Here is a 26,686-nt window from a genome sequence, read left to right on the forward strand (position 1 = left end):
TACTTCTTCGTTGGTCACTCGATCCGTCCACCTGATCTTCTCTATTCTTCTCCAACACCACATTTCAAAACTCTCCAGGTATTTCTGTTCCTTCTTCCTGAGTGTCCAAGTCTCTGCTCCATACAGCGCGACACTCCATACGTAACACTTCACTAGTTTCTTCTTCATCTCCAAGCCCAACTTGCTAGTGAGAAGTATCCTCTTCTTGACGAAAGCTGCCTCGGCCATGGCTCTCCTTGCCTTTACCTCCTTGGTGCATAGAACATCCGTCGTCCCAAGTACTTGAAATGCTCCACATTCTCCAGCTGTTGGTTTTCAACTACAACGTTCAATGGTTCTGCTCTCGGTGCTATCCTCATTACCTTTGATTTTTCAATGTTGATTTCCATTCCATACTCTCTACCTGTTTCCACTAACTTGTCCATCATGTTCTGTAATTCCTCCTCTTCCTTCGCCAATACTACTAAGTCGAAAGATATATTATAAATGATTATTTAGCTGTTACATTGCTCCATGGCATTATAATAACAGCTAGATGCAGATGCATATTTATATGATTGTGATAAACATTTGAAAGTGCTTGTTATATCAAAAAATAGAATATGCCCTCTTGAGATACGTGAACAACTACACACAACGTTATTAGATTACAATTACATTAGTGGAGGACAACTGCAAAAAGAGACTTGTCATATGCCATAATTGTCACATTGGACTCTCACACTTTGTAGTTGCGTTCTTGTGCAAATAGTTTGAGGGATTAGGTACTTTCCTTGTCATTCGTTTTCTTCAGGATTCTTAAAAACTTTAGAAACTTATAAAAATAACTACGCTTTGAAGGATGGATCTTCATCTACAAGCATAAAGGGGGAAGACACATATTCTGTCAGATCGAGCAGACCGAGCTATTCCCAATCTGTCGACAGAAACGTAAAACATTAGACTGTAGACAAAGACAGTTTGAGAAGTACTCACTAGCTCTGCTGCTTCCTCAATCTCTTTACGCCTTGCTTCTCGATCCAGCTCCACCTCAGAATCCTTTTTAAACTGATTCTGTCATTGGTTTAGCAGCAGCTTCCTGAAGTTAATCTCTGGTTCATCCTTGATCTCGCACTCTGCAGGAACTTGCGTGCCGGACAGAACTTTGCACATTCTTGCGTACGCCTCGGAGAAGCTGGGCTCATCAACGGCCTTAACATAAAAATACACGACATGATCACTTTGCTCTGTATGACATATATATATAACAGTAACTATACTGAAGATATACCTAGATATGTCGCATCAATTAAAATTATTAAATCATAGCCATCTGAATGAAGCATCGACAGAAGCAAATCTTTATCCCTTGAACCCAAGAAACTCCAAAACTTAGTCAGATGCAAAACATTTCATGACAGTGTTCCCTTTTCATGTATGAGACATTCATTTATAGATGAGTGAAGAGAAATCCTATGCTTGAAGGTGTATTTAAAGAAAGAACAACCCGGTTTCTGGTAGTGAACAGTAACAATTATAATTTTCACATGCCCCCAGAGCCTCCACTATTATACTGAGGATACTTTCAGTACTTCAGAAATTCAGCTGCAGAGTCTCAAACAAAGAAATTTTTTTATCAATATGACAGTTCTGTTTCAATGTATCAGCTGCTAGAGATGGCTGCCTCACCTTTTCAAATATGAGGTTGATGACGCCCTCCAGGCGATCAATGCTGTCAATTGGCAGAGACTGGACCTAAGCAACAAGTCTGTCAAATTCTCTATTCTTCTCCAACACCACATTTCAATACTCTCCAGGTATTTCCGTTCCTTCTTCCTGAGTGTCCAGGTCTCTGCTCCATACAGCGCGACTGCACTATATCAGGCACAAATATTGGTGTAACTTTTTCGAAGATTTCTTTTTCCTCGAGGATTGCTGTCATTGATTTTCTTTGGTGGGTCAGTCTTCCATCCTAGCAACATGCCCTGCCCACCTTAGTCTAGCGGATCTAATGATACTTGTGACGATAGGTTCTTTGTAGACTAATACACTTTGTACCCATATAAACGAAGTCGTTTATGAATCGCCTTGTGAACTATTGAACGTGGGATATTGGGCTCCAGTGACTCTCTACGAATCAACTTTGTTGGACTTCTCTGATACGCTCCGCAGTTATTTAATTTTTACCAGAACTTGACTGCCTCAACAGAAATTTGTTATGTCAGGCCTTTATGGTCTTCTTGTCAGGTGGATCATTTTAAAAAAGAAAAACGTCTGTAGATTCCTTGAACTGTAATCGGCGATTTCTTTTCGGAAAACCAAACTACACATTTAGCTCTCATTTATGAAGCCACCATTTTGCATATTTTCGAGAGATGAAGTAAATATCCCCTAATTTTTTCTGTGGTCCATGTGGTGGTGACTGAGTGTACTAAAAACATTTAACTTTTGTGTATGTAGATATTGGAATATAAATCTTGCGTACAAACAAAACTGTTTACACTTTGAAGGACACTAATGCAGAGCATAGAAGGTATGTACTTTACAAAAGCATATTTTATGTAACACCTAACTGGATTTTGATTGCGCAGGATTTGCTGTATTAAATTGAGCGCTTAGCCTGATTGCTGTTGTTGGTCTACGGTGAGCCGTGGTTGCGTCATCTGTGCCTTCAAACTTCAATGACGTGTGGGCGTTGCTGTCAGTTTTAAAAATGTATGGGGTATATATTAACTCTGAAATCAGAGTGGCCAACTATTGCATGTGAAATTTACTTTATTCTGTTTAACGCACAGGTCAAATAATACGTTAAAATGTTGTGTGTTTTGTTCGTTAATGGTGGCTTTGTGTTTACTAATTTTGTATATCTGTAATTTTTATAGAATATCTAACATTTTACCCTTTGGAGCTATTCTTAACACGTCCATGATATCTTCCATGGGGCCTTATTCGTGTCCATGGTCGAGGATGTGTTGGGCATACTTTGATTATGTTACGTTACATCTAATATCGTGGACATGTTCTTTAAATCTGATCTTAAATTCCCAACCGGTTTGGCCAATATAGACCTGCTCGCATATAAACCACTTTTTTGTATTTATTATTCTGTTTCTTTGAATTTCATCGGAATTTTATGGTGTTATTGACTTTGTAGGTTATGTTGATATTTGTGTTTCTGAATATTCTAGTACTATTACCAAAGAATGTGAAACTGGACCATATTTTAATATTTATGGTGGGTTTGGGGTACATTAATAGGAGGTTTAGGTGTTTTAATTAGGTTCTTACGTTCTTTTGATGTCTCTGGAGTTGCAACCATTATTCTATCCTATTTCTTGGATAATGCGTTTGACATCAGCGTCCTTCAAAGTGTTATGTTCCAATACACTGCACAGTCTGCAAGATTTTAACATACGTGTTGAGCCGTAGTGTCTGGCTAATTAGTTCTGGCTGCAGTTGATCGAAGTACCTGATCAATATTCGTCTTGTTTCCTTCCTATCGTATCCTGTGTGCAAGCGTGGGGAGTGTTTTTCAAGTTAGATTTGAGGGTGAATTGATTCTGGAGGTCATGTTGCAGCCCATAGAAGTTGCACACACACACTCTCAGTTGTTTGTGGATCAAGGTTCTGTTCTGTTTTAGTACAATGTGTACAGAAATTTCTCTTGTCGTTTGTTGAGATATTACGATCATTACACTGTGTACTGAATTACTCTTGGCGTTGTTATGTAACTGATTTTTAAGCCAGAATATTCTCTTATTTTACTGATGTAAAGGATAGAATTTGTACATAACCATGTTACTTTTGTGTGTATGGTTTAATTTCTTTAAGTGGGATTTGAAGTTTGTACAGTGGTGAGAATAAAAATGGCTGTCTTCTGGGTTGTAATGCCAGATGATGGAGGCAGCAAGGACCTCTGAAAAAATAATAAATGTCTACCGGACTACACAGTGCTACAACCCAGAAGATAGCTTTTTTTTTTTATTATTCGATTGTACTGGTTATGTTGTTTTCGATTGGGGTTTCGAAGGGACCCAGTGACACCACAAATTGGAACCTGTAACAAGATTAACAGTGTCAGGTTGGTATCAGAGAACTGTTTCCTTTTTTGGGTTCACCATTGATCCTGGTTCCGATCATTGGTTCACTGGCGACTGCCATTTGAGTATTTGGACTTATAAGTTGGGTTTCTGTTTCACGTACTTCACCACATTGGAAATTTAAGAGTGGTATCTTCCCGTCTTGGAGGAGAAGTGTAGAGAATGGGGCCTTGAGGTGACCGACTGTGTTCATGTGTTGTGGGAGCGATTATTGCTTGCGTTAAATTGGACGCAGCAAGGACTTTGTGCAACATGGACGCTGTCAAGGCAAGCATTCAGGCTGAAGGGGGATTAACTAGAGAATGATTAATTCCTTTTTTGGAAATTATCTGGGACTTGAACTTTGAATGGAGTGTTGCAAATGAGTCATTTTTGGTTGAAGCTGATCGCCTTGTTGCACGAAGGTGTAATGTAACTCAGGTTCAAAATTCATTTAACTGTTGTTTATTGGTAGAATTTGGTGAGTTCCAGAGTTCGTGAAACCTCAGCCAAACTGGTGGCGAAATGGTCAAAGTCAGTAGCTATTGTAAGATTTCTAAATCTGTGTTGTTTTGTTGGCTAACTCTGAAGTAGAGGTTAATTGTTAGAAAGGTTCATTTCTCTTAATGTGCAGAATATAGGAAATGAGGAACTTCAGTTTTAAGGAGTGTGTGTTTTTTAACAATTAAATTTGTTTTATCCTTGTTTTTCCTCGCTACTTGCCAGCGATATATTCCATTTATCCTCCTTTCCCTTCCTCATGGCCAGCATTCGATTGTCTATAATGAAGATCAGTTTCAGAAGTAGGTTATGTTTTGTGCTGGACTTAAGTAGCAACAATCTACCCAGCAGTATTCGAGCTGGATTTGAGGGGGCTGAGGTGATACTGGAGTTCATCTTGCAGCACATAGAAGTTGTGCGCACACATGCCCACAAACTCACTTTCAATTTTTGTTTGTTTGTTTGTGGAGTAAGGTTCTGTTCTGTTTTTAAGTTGGTAATATGAGCAGCTAGTACAGTTGTACAGAGATTGCTCTTGTCTTTTGTTGTTGAAATATTAGAAGTATTGTTACACTGTATAATGAAGTAACTCGTGACTTCTGTTATGTAATTGATTTTAAGACCAGATTTGTGTTATATGAAGAGTTTTTTTGTTATTTTATTGATGTAAAGAATAAAGTTGTTAGCTGTGTTTGTGTTTTTTGTCTTGTGGGTAAAAACAAACTTTTATTTATTTTTATTTATTTATTCTGGTTGTGCTATTTCCAAGCAACTCCTTAATTAGGGTTTCCAGGGGATCCAGTGACACCTCAAACTGAAAGGCTACGAGTTCGGTGGTGTCAGGATGTAAGTTCTGATGTTTATTGTCAAAGGAAGGTCGTTTTGGCATATGCTAGTTATGAAAATTAAGATCCCTAAGGCTGGGCGCAGACCAACGTAGCAAAGCTGCTTTTGGCAACAGCGCGTTTTAGCACGATGTAGCAGAAAGTATTTTGCTCGTCTCACTTTCTCAGACCACTGCTCGCTCGTGAAGCAACACGTAGCATTTCGTTGTGCGCATGCGCCGGCTGCTGTTCGTCATTTGTTTTCTACAGTGTTGTGTTGTGATCCGTTCTCCAGCTGTAATTTGTCCAGGTCCGTGGTTCAATTCCCGAACGGGCTGAATCTTGAGATGAAGGGTAAACCAGGATTTGGCATATTAATCTGGTTTATATAAACGAAAAAGGTGTGATTAGATGATATTTTAGTGCGCCTTAATTTTGGCAATTTTAAATGTATTAAATTGGGAAAGAGTGGCGACGCTCAGTCGTGTGAAAGTATCTCCTACCGACATTCCGTCTAACGGGAACGAGACGTAAACAAAGCTTTTGAGCTCGCAAAGGTCGTTACGCCTGGAAAACCTAAGCTCATGTAAGAGGTGGGAATAACCCGACAACCGTTGCCTTGCAGGCGGGCACCTATGAAAAATGAATGGGGCGTTCCGACGTCATGAGGTGACTGTTGAGGGACGAATCGGATCGTCGTATTCAAAATTTATGAACCGTTGCGTGGGGGGGGTATTTAAAGCGGGATCGCGTTTGTGCCCGCTTCTTGTGCGTTCAGAAAGTTTGATTGCGGAAAGGCGGTTGCAAATTCGAAATGGAAATTGACGCAGAAAAGTTAATCGTCGCTGTAGAAAAGAGACCGGCTTTATATAATTATCTATTAAAAGAGCATCATTTGAAAGATGTAATAGAAAAACTCTGGGACGAAGTTGCCAGGGAAGTGAGTGCTGTAGCAGGTAAGTGGAGAATATATTCTTTTATAATAATCTAAATATATTTTATCCATTACCGTAAAAAGCATACAGCTTTTTCTAAAAAATACTGCTATAAAGAGAAAGATAACTACTTATATTTTTGTTATTTTTCCTAAATTTGATTCCATCAATTACGATCGTAATCGCCAACATTGACAAATAAAAATTTAGCAATTTAACACCAATGACACCTAACACAATTTTGATAGTTCCAAAGCGTACCAAATCTGTCTGCAACTTGTTTCTACCCGTCGACAGTTGCCTTCTTCATGTACAAAGGAGCTAGTTCTTCCCAAATGATTTTACACGTTTTGATTACAATTTCTCCAATAGTTGTTGCCCCTAATCTAAAATAATAATGCAGAGACTGAAAACACTCACCCGTAGCCAAAAACCTGTAATGAAATTAAGATTTTCGTTAAAAGAAAATGAATAAAATGCACTGATACTAACTCAAAATTTTGTATTTTCAGGAGGAAATTGTAAAACGAAATGGAATGTTTTACGAGGCTCATATACGCGATATGTAAGAGAAGTAAAGAAACTTCCAAGTGGTTCAGCAGCCTCCAAAAGGAAAAAATGGTACCTTGCAGACAGAATGTCATTCATGCATTCCTTTGTGAGGCAGCATAGAAAATCAAAAGGAAATGTTTTCGCGGATGACGAAGATGAAGAAATATCACCATCCGCCTCTCTTGAAGACGAGATCGATGAAACAAGTGAAGGTACCTCCAGCTCTACGCCACGAACAAACGATCCCCATGGAAAACCAGACACTAGGAGTGATTTTGAATATCCAGAAACCTCTAAAAAGACGGAGACGATGTCTGCTTCTGACATGGTTGCAGGCCCCATGATAGAATTTTTGAAAAAAATAAACCAGCAGCCAACACCATCAGCTGATCAAAATTTGAAATTTTTTGAAAGTCTGATTCCAGATATTGAAAAATTGTCATCCAAGAGGATAAGGATATTTAAATTTAAAGTTATGGGTTTTCTTAATGACCTATTAGACGACCAGGAGCACGAAGACTCCGCAAATTCCTCTACACCAACCCCGCCGGTGGAGCAAACTTTCAAAACTGAAACTGAAGGAGATGGTTACGAAGACATGAACTGTTAATGTACCAATCGTTGTTCTGCTGTGATACTTCTGTAATTTTCTGTCTTTTCTTATTTTGTCACTGATCAGATTAACAATAAAATCAAACGTCTTCTAGGGACAATCTTGTAAAATTCTGATAATTTCTTTTCATCACATCGCAATTCCTGGAGAAAATTCTACAGTGTTTTTTTCCTTTTCTCATTAATTGGATGCAACCAAAGACGCTTTCCTTTTTCACCCATGTATAATTTCTCCCAACAATACCACAACAGCACAGCAACATCTTCATCCATAACGACGAGCAGAAATGCTTTTGTTTTGACTAAAATCAAGATGTAGCATAATTGCTTTCAGTGGAAGCAAGAACGCTTTTGCCAAAAGCAGCTTTGCTACATTGGTCTGCGCCTAGCCTAAAGGCGAACTTGAGGGACTAATATGTTGCTGTTATGCATATAACGACATCTGTTATACATAACCTCAAATGATTTAGAGAACGCAGCAGTGGCCTTTAATTGATAGCAAAAGATTCGTTTCCTGTTCTGTGTAGTGTGAGATTTTAAAGTGGTCAGGCAAATTACCTGTATTTATTCCTAGATAATTAAACATACAAAAAGAATAGTACCAAGATTATGGATTAACAAGTAACAGGTAAGTAGCCTTATTTATTCCTAACCTCACTTATAGATCCTGTGTAATGTAATAAGTAATATCTCTACACAGGATCTATAAGTGAGGTTAGGAATAAATAAGGCTACTTACCTGTTACTTGTTAATCCATAATCTTGGTAATATTCTTTTTGTGTGTTTAATTATCTAGGAATAAATACAGGTAATTTGCCTGACCACTTTAAAATCTCAATAGTACACTGCTGCGTTCTCTAAATCATTTGAGGTTATGTATAACAGATGTCGTTTTATGCATAACAGAAGAATTAAAATGTGTTTTGTTCCGGTAATAGCTCTGTCCCAAAGCAGGATTTGAGGTTTTCATGGCAGTGAGTCTGAAGATGGCTGTCTTCTGGGTTGTTGCGTCGTGTAGTCTGGTAGAAGTTTTACGTTCTCCGAGACCACACTTCACTACATATGACAGTTTTTCAACTTTTGAACATTCAAAGTTGTTCTGGGGACTAATGAAAGAAAATAGAAGGAATGGTTATGTAGGGAGATACAAGAAATTCACAAATACTTGAAGAAATCAAAAATGGGAATGCATGGAATTTTGGAAGGAATTATGTCTTGAAGGAAATACGAGCAAAATATTTGTAAAATTAATAACATTTATGAAACAGGAGATTTTAAATCAGATTTGAAGACTAGTATGTTGCATATTGTAAGAAGAAAGGGGCGGATGATACCCTGCTAATTGTAGAGGAATTTAATTTCTTTCAACATTATCGAAGATATTTACGTTGGTACTAGCAAGGAGACTGAATGATTCGATGAAGAAGGGTGTCATTTCAGAATGAAAGGTGAAAAGAGAATTGTCAATTATATATTTTTATTAACAACTATCGTTGAAGAGGTAAATTATATTGGATATTTTTTAGATATGCGAGTATTTTTTAATGTAGAAATGATTTGGTTGTACATTACTTTTAGATTGGACGCTGTTTTCGTATTGGAATACGAGAATCCGAATTCCTTTGAATTGATTTTAATCGACGAAGGAGAACGGGAAAAAGATTTATAAGAGACATACACAAGGTAATCAGAACACATCAAAAGATATCTAGGTAATTCATTAAAATTTATTACAGAATATGGGGTTAATCTAAAAGTAGATCAGCTGTGTTAACGAGTCTATCGATAGTCGACTAGCCGAACACGTCTCGAAGATCGATAGCGACTAAGAAACGTAACATGAACACGATCCAACAGTATCATTCGGCCGGGACCTGCGAACACTTGATAATGAAACTAACGTTGACTTTAAAAGTATGCGTGAAGAGAGAAGACTACATTTCAAATTAAAGTAAGCGACAGACACCAAATGGAGAGCAGAAATTGGGGAATTCATCAACACAGGTATTTCTAGCCTTTTAGGAGTGCATCAAAGAAACTTTGTGCAGGAAAGAGAAAGGTAAAAGCTCGCACTGTGAGAGCAGCTGGGATAAAAGATGTTTCTCACCCGCCGCGTAGTGAGGAACTCATGAACTAGCACTAGAACAGTAGAACGTAGCGAGTTGGGCTCGCCGATCGCCGCGAAGCAGCAGTCTGTGTGAGAGCGTTGGGCAGCGTACATGTTGCTCGTAGCAGCTACCGCCTTCCAGTCATTGATTCAGCCTGTTCGGATGTGGAATTGTTTATAGAAGAACAAATATGGGATACATCTTGTAAGGAGTTTCAAGTGTGTGAAAAGTTTTGTGAGGGTTTTACTGATAAACCAGATCTGAAGAAAAAATGAAACAGGTAAGTATTATTGTTTATCTATCTTGTGTTTGTGCATTTTGGCTCGAATGTGGCACATAAATAGTTTCAGTTAAAAGTTTGATCAAGTTCGTCAGCTAAAACAATCCGTCCACACGTTTCAAAATGGCGGCCGTTCAAAACTTTAATCCTCCGACCGGCAAATGCATTTTTCTCTGGCGAGAGGCCTCTCTGCTGTTTCTATAAATAGTATTCAATCAATAATAACAATAATATTCCTAATAATTAACAAAAAAAAATTGTTATAAAAGAATTCTGTTATTTCATCAGGATAAATTACCTCCAGACGTTTCAGTATAATCAAAGTTTTATTTCATAACATCCACGAAATAACCTAACATATAATTACATAGATTTCAGTAGAGCTATACAGTTTGAATTCCAATAGTCTGCCACGTTTGGCGGTAAATTGATTCCGCATTCACTGTATTTGTTTACCGGTCAGTTTTAGATACATTTGTCTTGCCACGGTTGCCAGCACTGCTTACAAAGTAATCAGCTAATGCATTTCTTCTGTTTAGTGAACTTCCTCCTTGCGTTGATGGAGTTTCATTGTACAGATCACATAGCCCATGTGTCCTCGAAGTTAAAACCGTATCTGGAACTGACGTAGTTGTGAAGAATGCAGCAACATTTTATAATGCTAATAGTACAGTTCAAATTAACATTGATGAGTCTGTGAAAGATTCTCAAATTATTCTTGTAGGAGAGGAATGTTACGTTGTATGGTCTCATGACAAAATCAGACAGAGAAAATGATTCATCCCCCAAGAAAGTTTATGGCATCGAAGTGTAGTTTTCAAAGATAGTGTTATCCGATTCTCTGCCACGATAGCCAACTTCCACGTAGTCGAACAGATAGTTTGTATCTAGCAAACACAAACAGCACTACCGAATGGAATTTATTGTAGTTAAAGAACTGAGAACCACTGAAATATGGTTTAATGATTCTCACGTGCTTGTCATCCGAGGCACTTAGGCATTTTCCAACCACATTTCCTCTGTGAATTTCGGTATGCATTCTTTGCTCAAGATCTCCCACACAACCTTACAAACTTTTATTACTATTTTACACAATTTTATATGGCAGATTCTGTATTGATAATGCAGATCAATTAGAGTGCAGCCGATATCTGGAAAACAAGAAAATTACTTTAGTATTAATAATAATTTTCATTACCCTAGTTCCCTGGGCCCGGACTCTCTGGTCCTCTGGAATAACTGGGCTTTCGGAATCCCTGAACTTTTTAGTTGAGACCATAGGCCAAAGTCATCTTTTACTAGCGTAGCAAGGCCGTGGTCTAGTCAACACGGAGTTTTCCTCCGGAGGCTTCCCCGGTTTCTCCGTGGCATCCCAACAATTACTCCATTCACACACAGAAGAAGGCAATGGCAAACCACTTCTGGATCATCTGCCAAGAACGTATATGAACAGGTCCCAGTCCGAGAAAAGGATGGAAGGATCCTGTTCATATGGACCTGTCGTCAGACAGAACACTAAATAATGATAATATATATTGGTTGTTGTAATGCTTCATAAAAATAAAATATCTTTACAAAATGAATCTTATACCGTAGTTTGTGTTTGATTTCAGGTTAAAGACAGTGATCCAGGTCCCACGCAAATTAGTGTCGATGATGAAGTCGTGGCTGGTAATGAATCTCTGCAAGAGATTGATACTACATCAGAAACATCAACAGCCTCTCCCAGACCGTACGGAGTGAGCCTGACACAAATTTGGACAATACGGCGCAGGATAATTGGAAATAACTTAGTAAAGTTTATGAATACTCCTATGCCAAAAGGTACCAGACGATGATAAATCATTTTTTGAATCATTGCCGTTGGACACCGAATTGGAGTTTAGATGAGAAGTTATTAGGTTACTGAAAAGGTTCAGGACCATGAATGAACATCCCCAATACATCGCCCCCATGAAGTTCTCAGCCAATTGCAACCCCTCGATCGTTTTCAAGAGTTCAATAATCAATTACAGATTCACCTAACCTAACCTCATTTATCTGTCAACGCTATGACCACTCCTTCTCCATACACGGTAACAGATGGTGAAGATTCTATGGACCTTCAACAATAGAATGGAGCAGTTTATAAGGGTTTCCAAATGGACTATAATTGGTAACTTACAATAAGTAATTGATTTTTGTACTTAAACTTGAAATAAAGATTTCGTTTTGAGAAACTGTGCCCTACAAGTATTTAATTGTTTTCATCTTTAAGTTATACCAAAACAACAATAATGTTAATTAAAAAGTTGCCAGTGGAACCACGGTTCCGGATAATTTGACGTAAATACGTCTATACGGAAAGGAAGTTTATATATTGGCTTTATTCTAAATATTTCCTTTATACATGCTTTACAATTGAGTAAAGTTTGATTAAGACTTTGCTTTTTTAACTTCAATAGGTTACGCTTAAGATGGGTCTGTGGTAGCTGAATGTAATGTAAAGTAATGTAATGAAATGAATGAAATGTAATGAAATGTAGTGTAACGTTCCCTAGGTAACCAGGTTACACTTTTTCGTTTCCGTTTTTCGTTTCCCCTTTTCGTTTCCGTTTTTCGTTTCACTTTTTCGTTTCCGTTTTTCGTTTCCCCTTTTCGTTTTCCTTTTTCGTTCCACTTTTTCATTTCCCCCTTTCGTTCCCCTTTTTCGTTCCCCTTTTTCGTTTCTCTTTTTCGTTTCCGTTTTTCGTTTCACTTTTTCGTTTCCGTTTTTCGTTTCCCCTTTTCGTTTCCCTTTTTCGTTTCCGTTTTTCGTTTCCCCTTTTCGTTTTCCTTTTTCGTTCCACTTTTTCATTTCCCCCTTTCGTTCCCCTTTTTCGTTCCCCTTTTTCGTTCCCCTTTTTCGTTCCCCTTTTTCGTTTCCCCTTTTCGTTCCCCTTTTTCTTTTCTCCTTTTCGTTCCAACTTTTCGCCGAATGACCCTTCCTTATAGACGTATTTACGTCAAAACAATATATATTGCCATATACTAAAATTGTAGGTTTACTAAACACTAAATAACAACTAAAATTTATGTTACATTTACTACAGCTTTCTACAGTTGATACCAAAGTAGGGGTTAGTAAATTAGTTTTAACATGTAGGTACTGTCGGGCATCACATTAAAGCACTTGCTTTACTGATCACAACAAAATTATATCGGAGCAAGGATATCATTTATCCATTTTTTAAATAAACTATATCATAGTTGTTTATTTATTAAAATAACATAGGATATGAATACTTAAATACTCTCTGCTTACCTCAGAGGTATTGCAAGCCTCATCGCAGAGTCTTTACTTTTGATGGATGCATCCAGTTTTGTTGCTATCTCATCAAACGACTTTAAGCTCATACGAAAATAATTATGAAATTTACTTTCATCTTCTCTTAAATCTATAAACATTGTCACGAAAGCCCCCCCTTTTAAGTGAACTAACCAACGGGCGTGTCCAATACTTACTATTGCGTTTTTTAAAGGATGTATTCATAAATGAAATAGGCAGACACTACACGTTTCCTTCTGTACACATCCATTTTGGTTGCCATCCAATCTAGTACTGGCGTGCTCTCAGAGATGGCGCTAGTGTGCAGTCACGGGTTTCCTCGCTGCGAGCATTTTCCCGCTCGTGTGCATCGGGCCTTAAGAGTAAACCGCGATTATTCATATATGAAATTCGATTTAGAAGATGTGAAATTTTTTTTGTTGGAATTTGAGGTTTTCGTGGCTTTTAAAATGTCGTTGGGGTTGTTATAGGTTATGAAGACTTGTAATGTATAGTTCCCAGTATTTCTGAGGAACTTATTGTCTACATCTACAGTGAAGGTCGAAGTGACAAGTTCTTTCGAAGTTTTGGCAAAAATCTACACGACTTCTTAACCCATAATATCACGATCCTAGATGTTTGAAATCTCTTCATTATACTTTATCCTTCTGTTACTGACTTTCTACAAGATTAAAATAAATGTTTTTCAAGGCGATTTTTATTACTTTAATCTGTCTCTTATAAGTCAGTGGCTTCTTGTAACGAGGAGCACATGTATTAAAAACTGGAACATGATATAAAATATCGATCATACTCAGACATACACATTTGATATCAAATATATCTCGATGTGTTATCGATATGAATTAATGAAATTCATTTAAAACTAATGCCTGTGGTACGGACCGGAATTCTAAATGTTATTTAAATTATCTTAGAATTCACAATCTTCGAAGTCATTATCAAAGTCTTCAGTTCAGTAAGGAAATACATTTATATTGCGAAATCTTTCAGTCTCAGGTTTATTTAACCATCTAATTATATTATTTACAATTTCAACAGATTTAACCTAATAAACCTCTAGTGTTAAGTAACTAATTCATATTAATATTTTACTTGCATTTACTTTAGAATACATCATCCATTTTTGATTATTATATCCAAATAATTATTACAGATAAATAAGGATTCTCTTTACCAAATTTCATTCAAAATCCTTCCTTAAATACTTGGTACGAATACACACAAATATAATTACTCCTAAGGACTAGTATGAATCTTTTTAATTATCTAATAATTTAAGTTCTTTATTTTTATTATTTGAAACCGATTTACTGAATTTTTAGATCCATCCCCTTTTGTCGTAGATGGGTAACAATTTCTTAAGAGATTCTTTGAACGCTTCGCTGAAATGCAGGGTATCTTCATTGTTCACAGGTTTGCTAAAATCATAGACTTTATCTGGATCAGGCAAAGCAAGGATTCGGATGTTGAAGGCTGCCAACACTCCGAACAATCCCCTCTTCTCGAATTCTTTATTAAGTTGTGACTCCTGGGGTTGAAGATGCTGGTATCCCAACAGCGAAAGAGCTTCGATCAGCGATACGTAATATTCTTGAGTTAACAGTTCGACATTTTCCATAATTTCAGGCGATGCACTTGAATTTAAGAAATATTGGAGATCGACTGTTGGAGAAGTCCATTGGCTCAGTTGGAAATCTATAAATCTATAGTAAAGAAAAAGTTATAAAATATCTTTCCATTTCGAACGGAAGTCTGAATTCTATGGGTCTTAAAGCAATTTGTTTATAGTTATTCATGTAAATCCACAATAGGTTTCATAGTCTTTGAAGTGTTCATTTGCGAGTAGTGAGTGACCGCCCCCAGACTCTGCGCAATTTCTACTAAATCCTGATTTGACCGCCAGAGCCATCTAGCAGTCAATCAGTAGATACTTGTGTGAGAAATGGCCGCTGAATTTTTCTTACGAAACATCTCGTATCATGCTCGTAAGGTTCTTTTACATGCTACGACATGAGACCTAGATTTATACAGAGTAATCGAAAAATCATACAACCATTTCCTGACATTTGTTCTATTTGTAAATAAATAAATACGATTACATTGAAATAAGAACAAAAACTGTTGTTTTTAAGTGTTGGAAATATCAAACGTCTTCGGTCATACATGCATGTGATATCGCAACAAAGTCATCGATATCATCCGTACTATCGATACTTAACACTAAGGTCGATTGGAACGAGAGATATTATCGATTGTGGAGGCAATTATTTTCTCCGCGTTGTTGATAACCACTACACGACGTTATTTATTATTATTATTATTTATTTAGTGTTCTGTCTGACGACAGGTCCATATGAACAGGATCCTTCCATCCTTTTCTCGGACTGGGACCTGTTCATATACGTTCTTGGCAGATGATCCAGAAGTGGTTTGCCATTGCCTTCTTCTGTGTGTGAATGGAGTAATTGTTGGGATGCCACGGAGGAAAACTCCGTGTTGCCTAGACCACGGCCTTGCCCAACACAAGTTATAAATTTGGGCACCGCCGGGAATCGAACCCGAGACCCCAGGATTACATTTCAAATGTATAAAATACGTTTTACTCACGACGGCGACTATGAAGATGGCTGTCTTCTGAGATCTTGCGCCGTGTAGTGTTGTAAATTTCTGCCAGACCACGTTTTGCTCTATCATTACGTCCTGATGATGGAAGCGTCAAAAACTTTTGAAACATCGGAAAAATTTCTACGAGACTCATTGCCCAAGATCCCAGAGAAGTCAGCCGTCTTGAAGATTTACTGAAGCCTTACCTCACTTCCTCAACTTCTCCCGTTTCCTCAGAGTATCGGAACATCATGTTGTTAGCCCAGAGGTCGCCGTGGCTGAGGACATTGAATTCGGCCTCATTCCTCTTCGTTGCACGAAGCCATTCATCCATACCAGTGCCAGACAGTTTACAAATTCTGTCTGCAAACCTATTCTTGTAATCTGGCCACGTTTCGACCTCTTTTGCAATGCTCGTTGCATTACGCTTGAAGAAAGGCTCTAGACTCTCTCTATATTTATCGTTAAATAAGTTGGACATAAATTCCTTAAAATCTTCTGGATTTTTGTCGTGTAACACTACAGACATGGCGTGGTATCTTGCTATGTTCCTTATGACAAGTAGGCAGTGGTTCAGATCCAGTCCAAGATCTCTTTCTGCCAGTTTGAAGCCTTTAGTCTTCAGATCCTCCATCACTAATGTTGCTGTAAGATTATCTGAGTGAGAATAGAGATATTTCGCGGCGAATGGTTGGTAATTCCACGTGGAAATTTTGTTTAGTAGGTGAAACATCGCTGGAAACACGATGGTATATATACTTATTTCATGATTATATATATTAGCCTCTATCATTATCTGTAAAATAAAAACAAATATATTAATATTATCTGGAACAAATTTAAGGTTTATTTAAGTTTTATGGAATTATTGTGGATGATTGCCCTGAGGAAATGTTATTTTGGAAAAACGTTTGGCTTTTATTTTTAAAAGCGTAAAACGTCATTTGGACTTAAGCGGAGAAAGATGTTTTTTTGTGTGTATTAATTCATAATTTTGTCTCATTCCCTCGTTTATCTCGTGTTCATTTCACATCCTTCTTCATCTGAGTTCCTCAGAACTTCTTACCTTACTTCGCTACCAAATTGCTCTTTAAAATAATAAAATTCTCGTAAGTCTGAAATAATTGGAATGTAAATTTATCGCTCAAATGTGACGTCACAAAAGAATATCAACGTTTTCGTCAACATTTTCCCCGGAGTCCTCTCTCTTCATGCGCGAGAACCATTTCTAGAATTGGTTCCAGCGTTTTTGGCCGCTGAACTTTGCGAATTGGAACCTCGGAGCGAGTCACTTACCACAAGTTTCCTGGAAGGGATGGCAGTAGGCCGCGTACAGGACACTCCAAATAAAATATGACCAAGGTATGTAACACAGGAAAGTCGATTTCACTAGAAAATTAACACTGAAGAGAGTATTAGATAATTTTATCTTATCACAAATCTTTAGTCCTCCTCAAATTCTTCCACTCCTCTTGCCCAATTTCTTCGAATCTCTGGCGACACAGACGCTCGACGTCCTTAATTTTAAACGTTGTTTTGCATAAGTTCAATGGGGTTTAGATCGGGAAGTCTCAGCACAGTACGTTCTTTGTCTGCTAAAAATCTGATCAATCACATAATAATTTTGTTTTGATTTATTTAATTCGATTAAATCGGACAGTTAAGCTTTCAACACGTCACAAATTGGGATACTTTAATTTCGTCCTTCTTTGAGTAAGACGTCGGTGGTTTGTCTCTCTGAGTGTTGATACGAGGCTTTATCAATGCCCAGAAATGAGATTGCAACGAACAGATGTCATGTTGTTAACACAGGACAGTCACAAGACGACAATTATCAGGCTTCCACACTCCTGCTCTGACACAGACTCCTTCCTTCAATGATTGGTCCGCAAACTGGACTCTCCCTACAAGGTCAGAGGCCATAATCGGTGGATCGAGCTCTAAGATAACGTAATTCGACTCACGTACTATTCAAACCTTACGCGTAGCCAAAGAAATACATGTATTAGTTAATTACCAACAGCTTCATTAATTGAGAGAGGTTATTGGTTCTTACCCTGTTCAGTTCCCCTCCATCGGTCGGGGAAGCTTTGATGATGATTGACCGCTCCTCGTTTCGACCTTTTTGTTTTATCTGCACAGTGGCTCTGTACATTTCACTAGCAAAATTATCACCAGCAGCCGTGGCTTTCGTCACCACGCTAGATATCACCGCCAGACTCGAATCACCATCTGCTGACCTCAGAGCTTTCTCCAGGAAAGAGTTGTTCAACCAGATCGGCAGAATTTTTGCTATCAAGTTGTTTGATGGATTCGCCATAGTTATCTGTGGAAGATGACAGAACATCTGAATAACAAATTATTATGTCTCTGTTTTAGTTCTCTGTGTGCTAGGAGACCATAAGCGGTCTAATGCATAAAACGATCGGTATCGAACAACATTTGTTTTATGACAAATATTCTTTCATAACGTGATATTTTATATATTTACTTGTCACCACGTGGCGCTAAAGCTGTGAACAGTACAACAGATATTAAATTCTTTCAATTCAATTCTTTCAATTCAATTCTTTCAATTCAATTCTTTCAATTCAATTCTTTCAATTCAATTCTTTCAATTCAATTCTTTCAATTCAATTCTTTCAATTCAATTCTTTCAATTCAATTCTTTCAATTCAATTCTTTCAATTCAATTCTTTCAATTCAATTCTTTCAATTCAATTCTTTCAATCCAATTCTTTCAATCCAATTATTTCAATTCAATTCTTTCAATTCAATTCTTTCAATTCAATTCTTTCAATTCAATTCTTTCAATTCAATTCTTTCAATTCAATTCTTTCAATTCAATTCTTTATTATTACTGTGAACAGAGACGAGCACACGAACACAATAAAAACATAAAAGGTAAAACATGCAGAATATAAAATATATTAACACAGAGGACGTTAATATATAAGAAAATTGCAACTAAATACCGCGTTTACAATTTATGACGCTGCGGTCGTGCTTGGATTGCGTGATCGGCCGGCGAGCTGTTGATGTGGGCGGGAGTCGTGCGCGTTCTTCCGGTGGGTGACCGGCGAATCAGTTTCAGTGCAGATAGTAAACAGCAAAATACGAATATTTCTCGTTACTAATACATGTTATTACATTAATTGTTATTACCTTAAATCACAAAAGATGTTCAAAGTTACTTCCTTGTACTTGTAGGCGACTTCACATCTCGTTAACATATTTCGAAATACTCGACCACAGCCTCATAAATTTTAGATCCGATATATTAGCATATTTGTAAAAATAATTTAAATCAATTAAGTAAATTATGCTATTATAGAATGTGAAGAAGTGTGACAATTTTCGTCTCGAATACGTCCAAATCCCTGCAGACGACATTAGCAGCTGATGTGTGTCTAGCAGAAGAACTGTTTTTGATCAAAGGGTTAAAATTGAACACAGAAAAATCTCTCAGATTCCGAGCAGGGATGCGGAGACCGACAGCTTCCAGAAGGGAAGGACAGCATTTAAGACCGCGGTAAACCTGCGCAAGGAACAGTGCATCACTACAATGCCTTCTCTTACGCAGGGTCTGGAGTTTTAAATACTCTAGTCCAGTGGTATTCAACCTTTTTTGTTCGCGTACCCCCAGATATAATTTCTCTTCAACTTTGTACCCCCAAAGTTGTTGGTGTATAATTCAAGTTATACATAGTATATAATCTACATCTAAAATAAATTAAATAAACTACATTACTGATTATTCAGAGTTTATCATAAAATAATATATACATTTTTTTTAAATTTCACGTACCCCCTAAGATGTCTTCGCGTACCCCCAGATATAATTTCTCTTCAACTTTATACCCCCAAAGTTGTTGGTGTATAATTCAAGTTATATATAATATATAATCTACATCTAAAATAAATTAAATAAATTACATTACTGATTATTCAGTGTTTATCATAAAATAATATATATATATATATATTTTTAAATTTCACGTACCCCCTAAGATGTCTTCGCGTACCCCCAGATATAATTTCTCTTCAACTTTGTACCCCCAAACTTGTTGGTGTATAATTCAAGTTATACTTAGTATATAATCTACATCTAAAATTACTAATTATTCAGTGTTTATAATAAAATAATTTATATTTTTTAAATTTCAAGTACCCCCTAAGATGTTTTCGCGTACCCCCGGGGGTACTATGGTACTATACATATAATTTCGATTTTATAACCTAAATATAAGTAAATAAGAATGAAACAGTGTTTGTGTCTTCCTGGGTACCAACATTCGTGCGTAACTTTGAAGGTTAGAAGAGACCTGGTGATGTTTACCGCGAAGTTTATTAAATATCCATGGAAAATATTATCTCTGTGTTTAGCAAATTATCACGTCATGAAGACAGACAATTACGTCGGTAGGGAGACTGTTTTCTCAAGGTTTTAAGGTCCACAGTCCGGACCGTGAGATAAATAATTGTGTCTACAAATATATAAATATTTACTCAGTAGAAACTCGGTTGTAATAAATTATAATAAGGATAAAGTCACGTCAAAGGAAGTTAATGTAATACTGATTTAACTTAAGCTGAAAAATAGACAGTTTAGTTACTTTGTATCTTATATGCGTCATGTTTGTGTTTGATTAAATATATTTATTTTGTACAGTCTATACACAAACGTTTGAAGTTTATTGGTGTTGTAAAAATTATATACTATTAAAACATTTTATTGTGTAAAATATTATATTAGCGCTCTTAATCGTAAATACGATTTTACATTAGATTAAGAGCGCTAATATAATATTTTACATAATAAAATGTTTTAATATTATATAATTTTTACAACACCAATAAACTTCAAACGTTTGTGTATAGACTGTACAAAATAAATATATTTAAGTTTAGTTACTGTTTATGTAATTCAAATAATGATTACAGCGAGTAATGTAAAATGTTTTTCTGTTGATATAGAAGTCACGTGACGATCTCGGTGAATGGGACTGAAGTTACAAGGGGCAGGGCCATTTGCCGAGGGTTGTAGTGGTGAGGGGGGGGGGTCAAAGTTCAGGCGAGACGTCTGTACTTGATATGATTGTACAGGCACGGATATTACCCAGATATTTCCAGCACAAGGCTCAGGTCTTGTAAATATACAATTATAAATTTAGATATATTTTATTTTCGTAAATTAATTTTATAAACAGTGACACCCTTATGACTTATAATAATTGTCTGTATTGTCCCATGAAGAAAATTGTGTCAGTATTTAACCGAATTTAATATTTAATATTCAAAAGAATTATTTGCGTGAATGGGGCAATGTCAGTGATTTTTGTAATAATTTTCACAGGATCTACATAAGTGAAAATGTATTAAAAGGAACTCAGTGCTACCAATGTAACAGTTTTATTTATTTATATGTAATATTTATGTAATGATGCCTTCAGTAGCTCAGATAAAATGGCGTAATAATTATTAAATAATTGATTGGAGAGGATTAGGGAGAATTTGGTCATATCCTAGAGTTAGGTTGTGTGATATCCATTGAAAAACAGAAAAACTTCAGTCAGGATAGTTGGTCTCTGGGTCTGAGATTTGAACCCATGATCTTCTGAATACTGAGCACGTGATGAGCTGGAGTAGCTCAGACAGTGTAGTATCTGATAATAGACTGGGTGACAGGGGTTTGACCCATGGAAGGGACAAAGTATTTTTTACTCAAGTCTCTGTGTAAAACTTTATTGCTACATTTGTTTCGTAATTGTTTAGTCTTGTGTTTTAAGTTAAAAACCTCCATTTTTCCTTATACTTTCACTCATTTTATTTATCCAAAGTAGAATAAATCGCCACACAGATAAAAAATGTATTCTCGACTGTCTGCCATAATTTTAAATAGTTTTATTCCAATATCCTTTCAATGCCATAATTGTTCTGCACGTAGGCTAAATTTCGATTTTTTGTTAAAAAAATTATTATTATGCGTGTGTTCTGCCAAAATTTCTGGCACCAAAGAAGTTACATTTTCAAAATATTTGCATACCTAAATTCGTGATTCTTTGAGTAAATACGTTCTTACACTAAAAATATCGTTACATAAGTAACCTCGTTAATATTTAAATTCTATGCTTGAAGAAATTTAAAAAGCAAATAATTGACAAAATGAAAGAGTAACTTCATAAATAGTGCAATGTGATAAATATACTGGCCTAAGGTTGAGTCGTGTTATTAGAGCCTAGTATATTAGGTTATAATTACTATTGAAAATCTGGGTAAGACGTAAGTCCTGAAATCCACAGATTAATTAATTCTTTCTGGAAAAAGGAAGGAATCTTTTAATAATTGCATCTATTTATGAAATTAACTGTAGTAATTATCGAGGATTATTAGTGTCACGAACTACATAAATTATATTATATAACAATCATTTATCAAGGTTAAATCCATGCGTACGTACTGGGGATTTGGATACATTAAAAAACAGATTCTCTCTTTTCGTCAAATATTAGATAACAGATAGACGTAAAATGAGACAGTACTTCAGCTATTTATAATCCTCAATAAAGCCTTTGAGTTGCACACTCAATCAACATTATCATCGTATTCGATTAGGCTGACTACATTTGTTTAAAATGGTAAAGTTGCGTCATATTGTGATATAATAAATATATATTATTTAAATCTTGTCCGTCTAATCACAATAAATTCTTATTAAATATTAAAATATTACAATAATTAACATTTTAAAATATTTAAAATATCAAATGATGTTCTTTATCGAAATATTCGATTTACATAAGACCATCATTTTTCATGTTTCACGACATGTTTCAGTTCCTAAAAGAACCATCTTCAGGTGTATATAATTATATAAAACTTCAAAACTGAAAATCTGAAAAAGAACATCGTTTAATATCTGGTAAAAATCTGATAAAAATGTACGCTGGCATAATGTATGAAAATTGTATTTGAAATTATTTATCGTTTTGAAGCTTTATATAATTATATACACCTGAGGATGGTTCTTTTAGGAACTGAAACATGAAAAATGATTGTCGAATGTAAATCGAATATTTCGATAAAGAACATCATTTAATATTTTAAATGTTAATTATTGTAATATTTTAATATTTAATAAGAATTTATTGTGATTAGACGGACAAGATTTAAAATATATATATAAATTTGTTTAACTTTAAGCAAAGAATTTTCTACTCAGAATGATCTAAGCGAAGTGACACGTGAATTCGTTAGTAACTGTCAAGATATAAGAATTAACCAAAAGGGAAATGGTCATATCAGCTTCTAGCCTGTGTTTATTGTTTGAAAACAAATACAAATAATGCAGATCCATCCTGATGCTTAACTACGCACCACACTATGTAGATGTGCCTGGAGAAAATCGTGCAAACTTTCTATAAATTCTCTCAGAGTACCACTCAGTTTAGAATAATTTGACATCCTGTGTATTATCTATAAACGTAAAAATTAACTTACAGGAATATAAAAATATGATATTTATGGGTTTAAAACTTTATCTCCCTAAGAAAACATCAAAGATTCCTCAGTATTTGTTTCTTTGAGAACAAGACGCTGGAAAGAGGAAATTTCTACACTGAGGAAAATATTTCTAGGTACCGGTAATCTTCAATAACATATTTCGAGTAGAAATTGTCGGAGTTTAGAAGAATAATATTAAAGTCGATTTAAAAAAAAAGTGTGAGAATGTCGACTTGATTCATCTGGCTTAACTTCGATAAAAAGTAAAATAATTTTGTGAACACGGTAATGAACCTTAACGTTTTATATAAATCTAATAATTCTAATCGTTTCTCAAGGAGAGGACTTTCCTCTTCTCAGAAATATCGTTCTTTGACGTCATAAAATTCTGTTAACACGACTATTTTTCTAAATAAAACATTTCTGAACTCTCCCATTTCAAATACCAGAGTCTTACAGCAAAATTATGGTCAACGTACTTACGCTGCTGAAGTTGGTAACCGTCTATCCACATCATTGACTGCTCTGAGATTATAAAACAGTTATCCCCCCCCCTCCCCTTATCTCTGTAATTACGTAACCTTGACCATAATGAATCTTAAAGCTCACAAGGAACATCGCATATTCCACACCAAACACCAAATTATTTTAAAATACATTTTTCCAGTGACGTTTCTGCAAATATATTCTAAACCTGTGCAAAATATTACATTATTATTTTTTAAGTAAATTCATTATTCAGTTGAATTAGTGACAACACGATAATAAAGATTTTATTGAAATAACTTATTAAATCTTTCCGCTAGACCAACTTTTATCAACCTATGGCTCGCGACCTGAGTAAGAAGTCAAAAAATATGAATAAGTTTCCCCTGAACGCATTTGGTTAGTGGTAAATTTAATGTGTTAAATTAGAATTAGTGGTACGCCTGAGGAAAATGGTGATAACCCCTGTGATAGACAAATTAATAGGAACTCTCTTATATAATTAGCAATTTACTATCATTTTTTCCGCTAAGAAATTTCTATTGCGTTAAATTTTTCAAATAAAATCTCAAAATGTCCCATCTTCGCTTACGATATAATATTTTATGCAATATATATTTATTATTCACGGAGGGATATAAGGCAAAAATGGCGTAGAATAAACAATTGAAGAAACATGAATGGATTAATGTGTTGAAGTTTGCACCGGGTTCAAAAATATTCTCTTTTGAAGATAAATCGCCCTGAAGACGGAGGCAGTATGACCTCAGAAACGTTGGTTAACATCGACCAGATTACACATCACAACACAGAAGACAGAAATCTTCATACTCACCGCTGTGAAAACCTCTTTTGTTTATGGTGTTCCATTTTAGTTCCACCGCGTCCCGAAGGGCTGGTTAGTGTCGCCATCACCACCTCAGAACAGTGCTGCTGGTTTGTCCTTTCTGTGTATGGCTGTATCAGCTGTGTGTTTCGGCCTTCACGAATTACATCACAATAAGATAAACACTTGACCTTTACAAAACTCGCTCCTTTTTTTTTTTGCTGAGAATTCTGCCTTGTCATCCTGACATATGTTATTTGACACAGAAGCACACTTAACATGTACGAGGTGCTACCCAAAAGTTCCACGCGCGAACCGGTTGTGGTATGGCCTACCGCCGCCAGATGGGACAAGCTGTACCCTTTGTGAATTAGTGTTCCAACTGCCATGAAGGCGAGAGGCCGCGTTCTTGAGTCTCGTGCGTTTTTGTAACGTTGTGTTGTAGTGGTTCGGGGATTTTTATAAACCTCCATAAATGACAATGAAATTTCGATTGACTGCCTTCGTTTTGACACAATTGAAGACTTCCAGGGATGCATGGAATCACGGAAAAGAAACCCTAGGATCTCTGTATCCATGCGCAAGGGAACTACTTCGAAGGAGACGGTGGAAACTAGGATTTAAGATAAGCAATTCTTCCCTGAACTTTTGGGTAGCACCTCGTATGTTTGTATGTGTCATGTGCTCGCGTGTACAGTGTGTCCCAAAAATATATATACACATTACAATACGGTGGCCGTTTGTCAGCTGTACCATGAAGCTAACGGTCCAACTCATGAATCATAATCACTGTTTCATTCTACAATACAGGGATATATTACTCAGTAGAAAAGAAAACGAATCCAATTTGGTTACCAGTCGAGAAACATAACAATCGATACTGACATACGCTCTAGAAGACAGTCGTGTAACAGAATTTTCTCGAGTATCGATAGTAACTATGCCCTGAATCGATCGTCAGAGCCAAGAGTTGAAAATACCTTCTGAGTAGCGAAGGATACAATCTTTTTGGGAATAAACTACGACAATTACATTTATGTGTAATGTATATGTTAAAGAAATGAACATTATAAATTAATGATCTATAGCTTATTCCTCAAATCCATTAAAGTTGTTCAAAGATGTTCCCTGTTTTTATTTATGTAATTTTTACGTATGGCTTGAAGCAGTGTGGCCAACATCAGGTTTAATCCCCTGTCGTTTCACTAAGGATCTCTTTTCCGATGTCCAGAAATAATGACAAAACTGCTTATTAAAATATTTTTAATATGGCTCATTCCGTTAAAAGTTAAAATGCCTTAGTGATTATCAAAAGTGGTACATCGCGGTGAGTCCCGGTGTTCAACGGTGCAGACAGTGAACAGTTTGTGAAAATCGACGTGCAAGAAGGCTTTAAATATACCTGTAGGCTCTGACTTAACTTGGGTGGAAAATTAACACAGAATGGATCGCGATGATTTAATAAATATAGAAACTTACTGTCCACAGAAATTAATTCTACAAATGATGCCTTTTTAGGTACGATTTGAAGTTATCACGGTAGTGAGTTCAAAGATGGCTGTCTTCTGGGTGGGAAGGAAGTACCTCTGGAACGTTGCCAAACTTAAACCATACTACACAGCACGACGTAGAAGGCATCCATCTTTGATTCTTTAATTCTTGTTATTTTAACAAGTGACATTTTATTCGTTTAGCAGCCCAACTGTTCAAATATCCTATGAAGTAAACATGACAAGTTGACTTTTATTTCCGTAAACAATGTTTGTGTTTGTAGAAAAGAGATTGAAGCTGATGGAAACGTACAGAACTACGTGTTTCACTTTCACGTGATGATTTCGTGTATCTTCTGTGACAGAACCTGTTTCAGCGAAGTTTGAAGGTCGACATGTAGAGGTCGGAGAGGGGGGGAGAGAGTGGGTTTATGAACAGGAAGTTAGGTGGGGATCAAGGTTAGGAAAGGTTCGTTATAAAAACAAAAACAAGAAAGTTGGTTGGCGTCTGTGTTGCAGTGTCACGCGTAGTGTGGAACATTCTTACCAACGTTTTAGAGGTCAATGTTGTCTTGAGTATCACAATCTTCGTATTC

General features: G+C 36.3%; 2 protein-coding genes and 1 long non-coding RNA gene across 5 annotated transcripts; 2 read left to right on the top strand and 1 right to left on the bottom strand.

Annotated features, from left to right (window-relative positions):
* The first annotated feature begins 245 nt into the window (after window positions 1-245).
* On the top strand, window positions 246-7,593 carry LOC147874309 (uncharacterized). Its single transcript, XM_087345426.1, has 2 exons — window positions 246-6,339; window positions 6,831-7,593. The coding sequence occupies exons 1-2, from the start codon at window positions 6,198-6,200 to the stop codon at window positions 7,478-7,480; spliced, it is 792 nt and encodes a 263-aa protein (XP_087201552.1). The 5' UTR covers window positions 246-6,197; the 3' UTR covers window positions 7,481-7,593.
* Window positions 7,594-9,243: 1,650 nt separating this feature from the next.
* On the top strand, window positions 9,244-12,106 carry LOC110834197 (uncharacterized). The gene is made up of 2 exons (XR_002544516.2): window positions 9,244-9,871; window positions 11,485-12,106. It is a non-coding gene; the product is annotated as an uncharacterized LOC110834197 (long non-coding RNA).
* A 2,059-nt stretch (window positions 12,107-14,165) lies between these two features.
* On the bottom strand, window positions 14,166-24,745 carry LOC110834192 (uncharacterized). 3 transcript variants are annotated; one of them, XM_022073090.2, is made up of 4 exons: window positions 24,610-24,745; window positions 17,842-18,111; window positions 15,992-16,581; window positions 14,166-14,884 (listed from the first exon to the last, which is right to left on the bottom strand). In XM_022073090.2, exons 2-4 carry the CDS (start codon window positions 18,103-18,105, stop codon window positions 14,500-14,502), a joined length of 1,239 nt encoding a protein of 412 aa, XP_021928782.2. In that variant the 5' UTR covers window positions 18,106-18,111; window positions 24,610-24,745; the 3' UTR covers window positions 14,166-14,499. The 3 variants fall into 3 exon arrangements, with proteins under 3 accessions (XP_021928782.2, XP_087201889.1, XP_021928781.2); XM_087345763.1 differs by lacking the exon at window positions 24,610-24,745 and adding an exon at window positions 23,772-23,854; XM_022073089.2 differs by lacking the exon at window positions 24,610-24,745 and adding an exon at window positions 23,768-23,845.
* Between the last annotated feature and the right edge of the window lie 1,941 nt (window positions 24,746-26,686).

Source organism: Zootermopsis nevadensis, unplaced genomic scaffold (genome assembly GCF_977971745.1).
Source record: "Zootermopsis nevadensis isolate Lab colony 2312 unplaced genomic scaffold, Znev_1.0 Znev_ptg000009l, whole genome shotgun sequence".
Lineage (NCBI taxonomy): Eukaryota > Metazoa > Arthropoda > Insecta > Blattodea > Termopsidae > Zootermopsis > Zootermopsis nevadensis.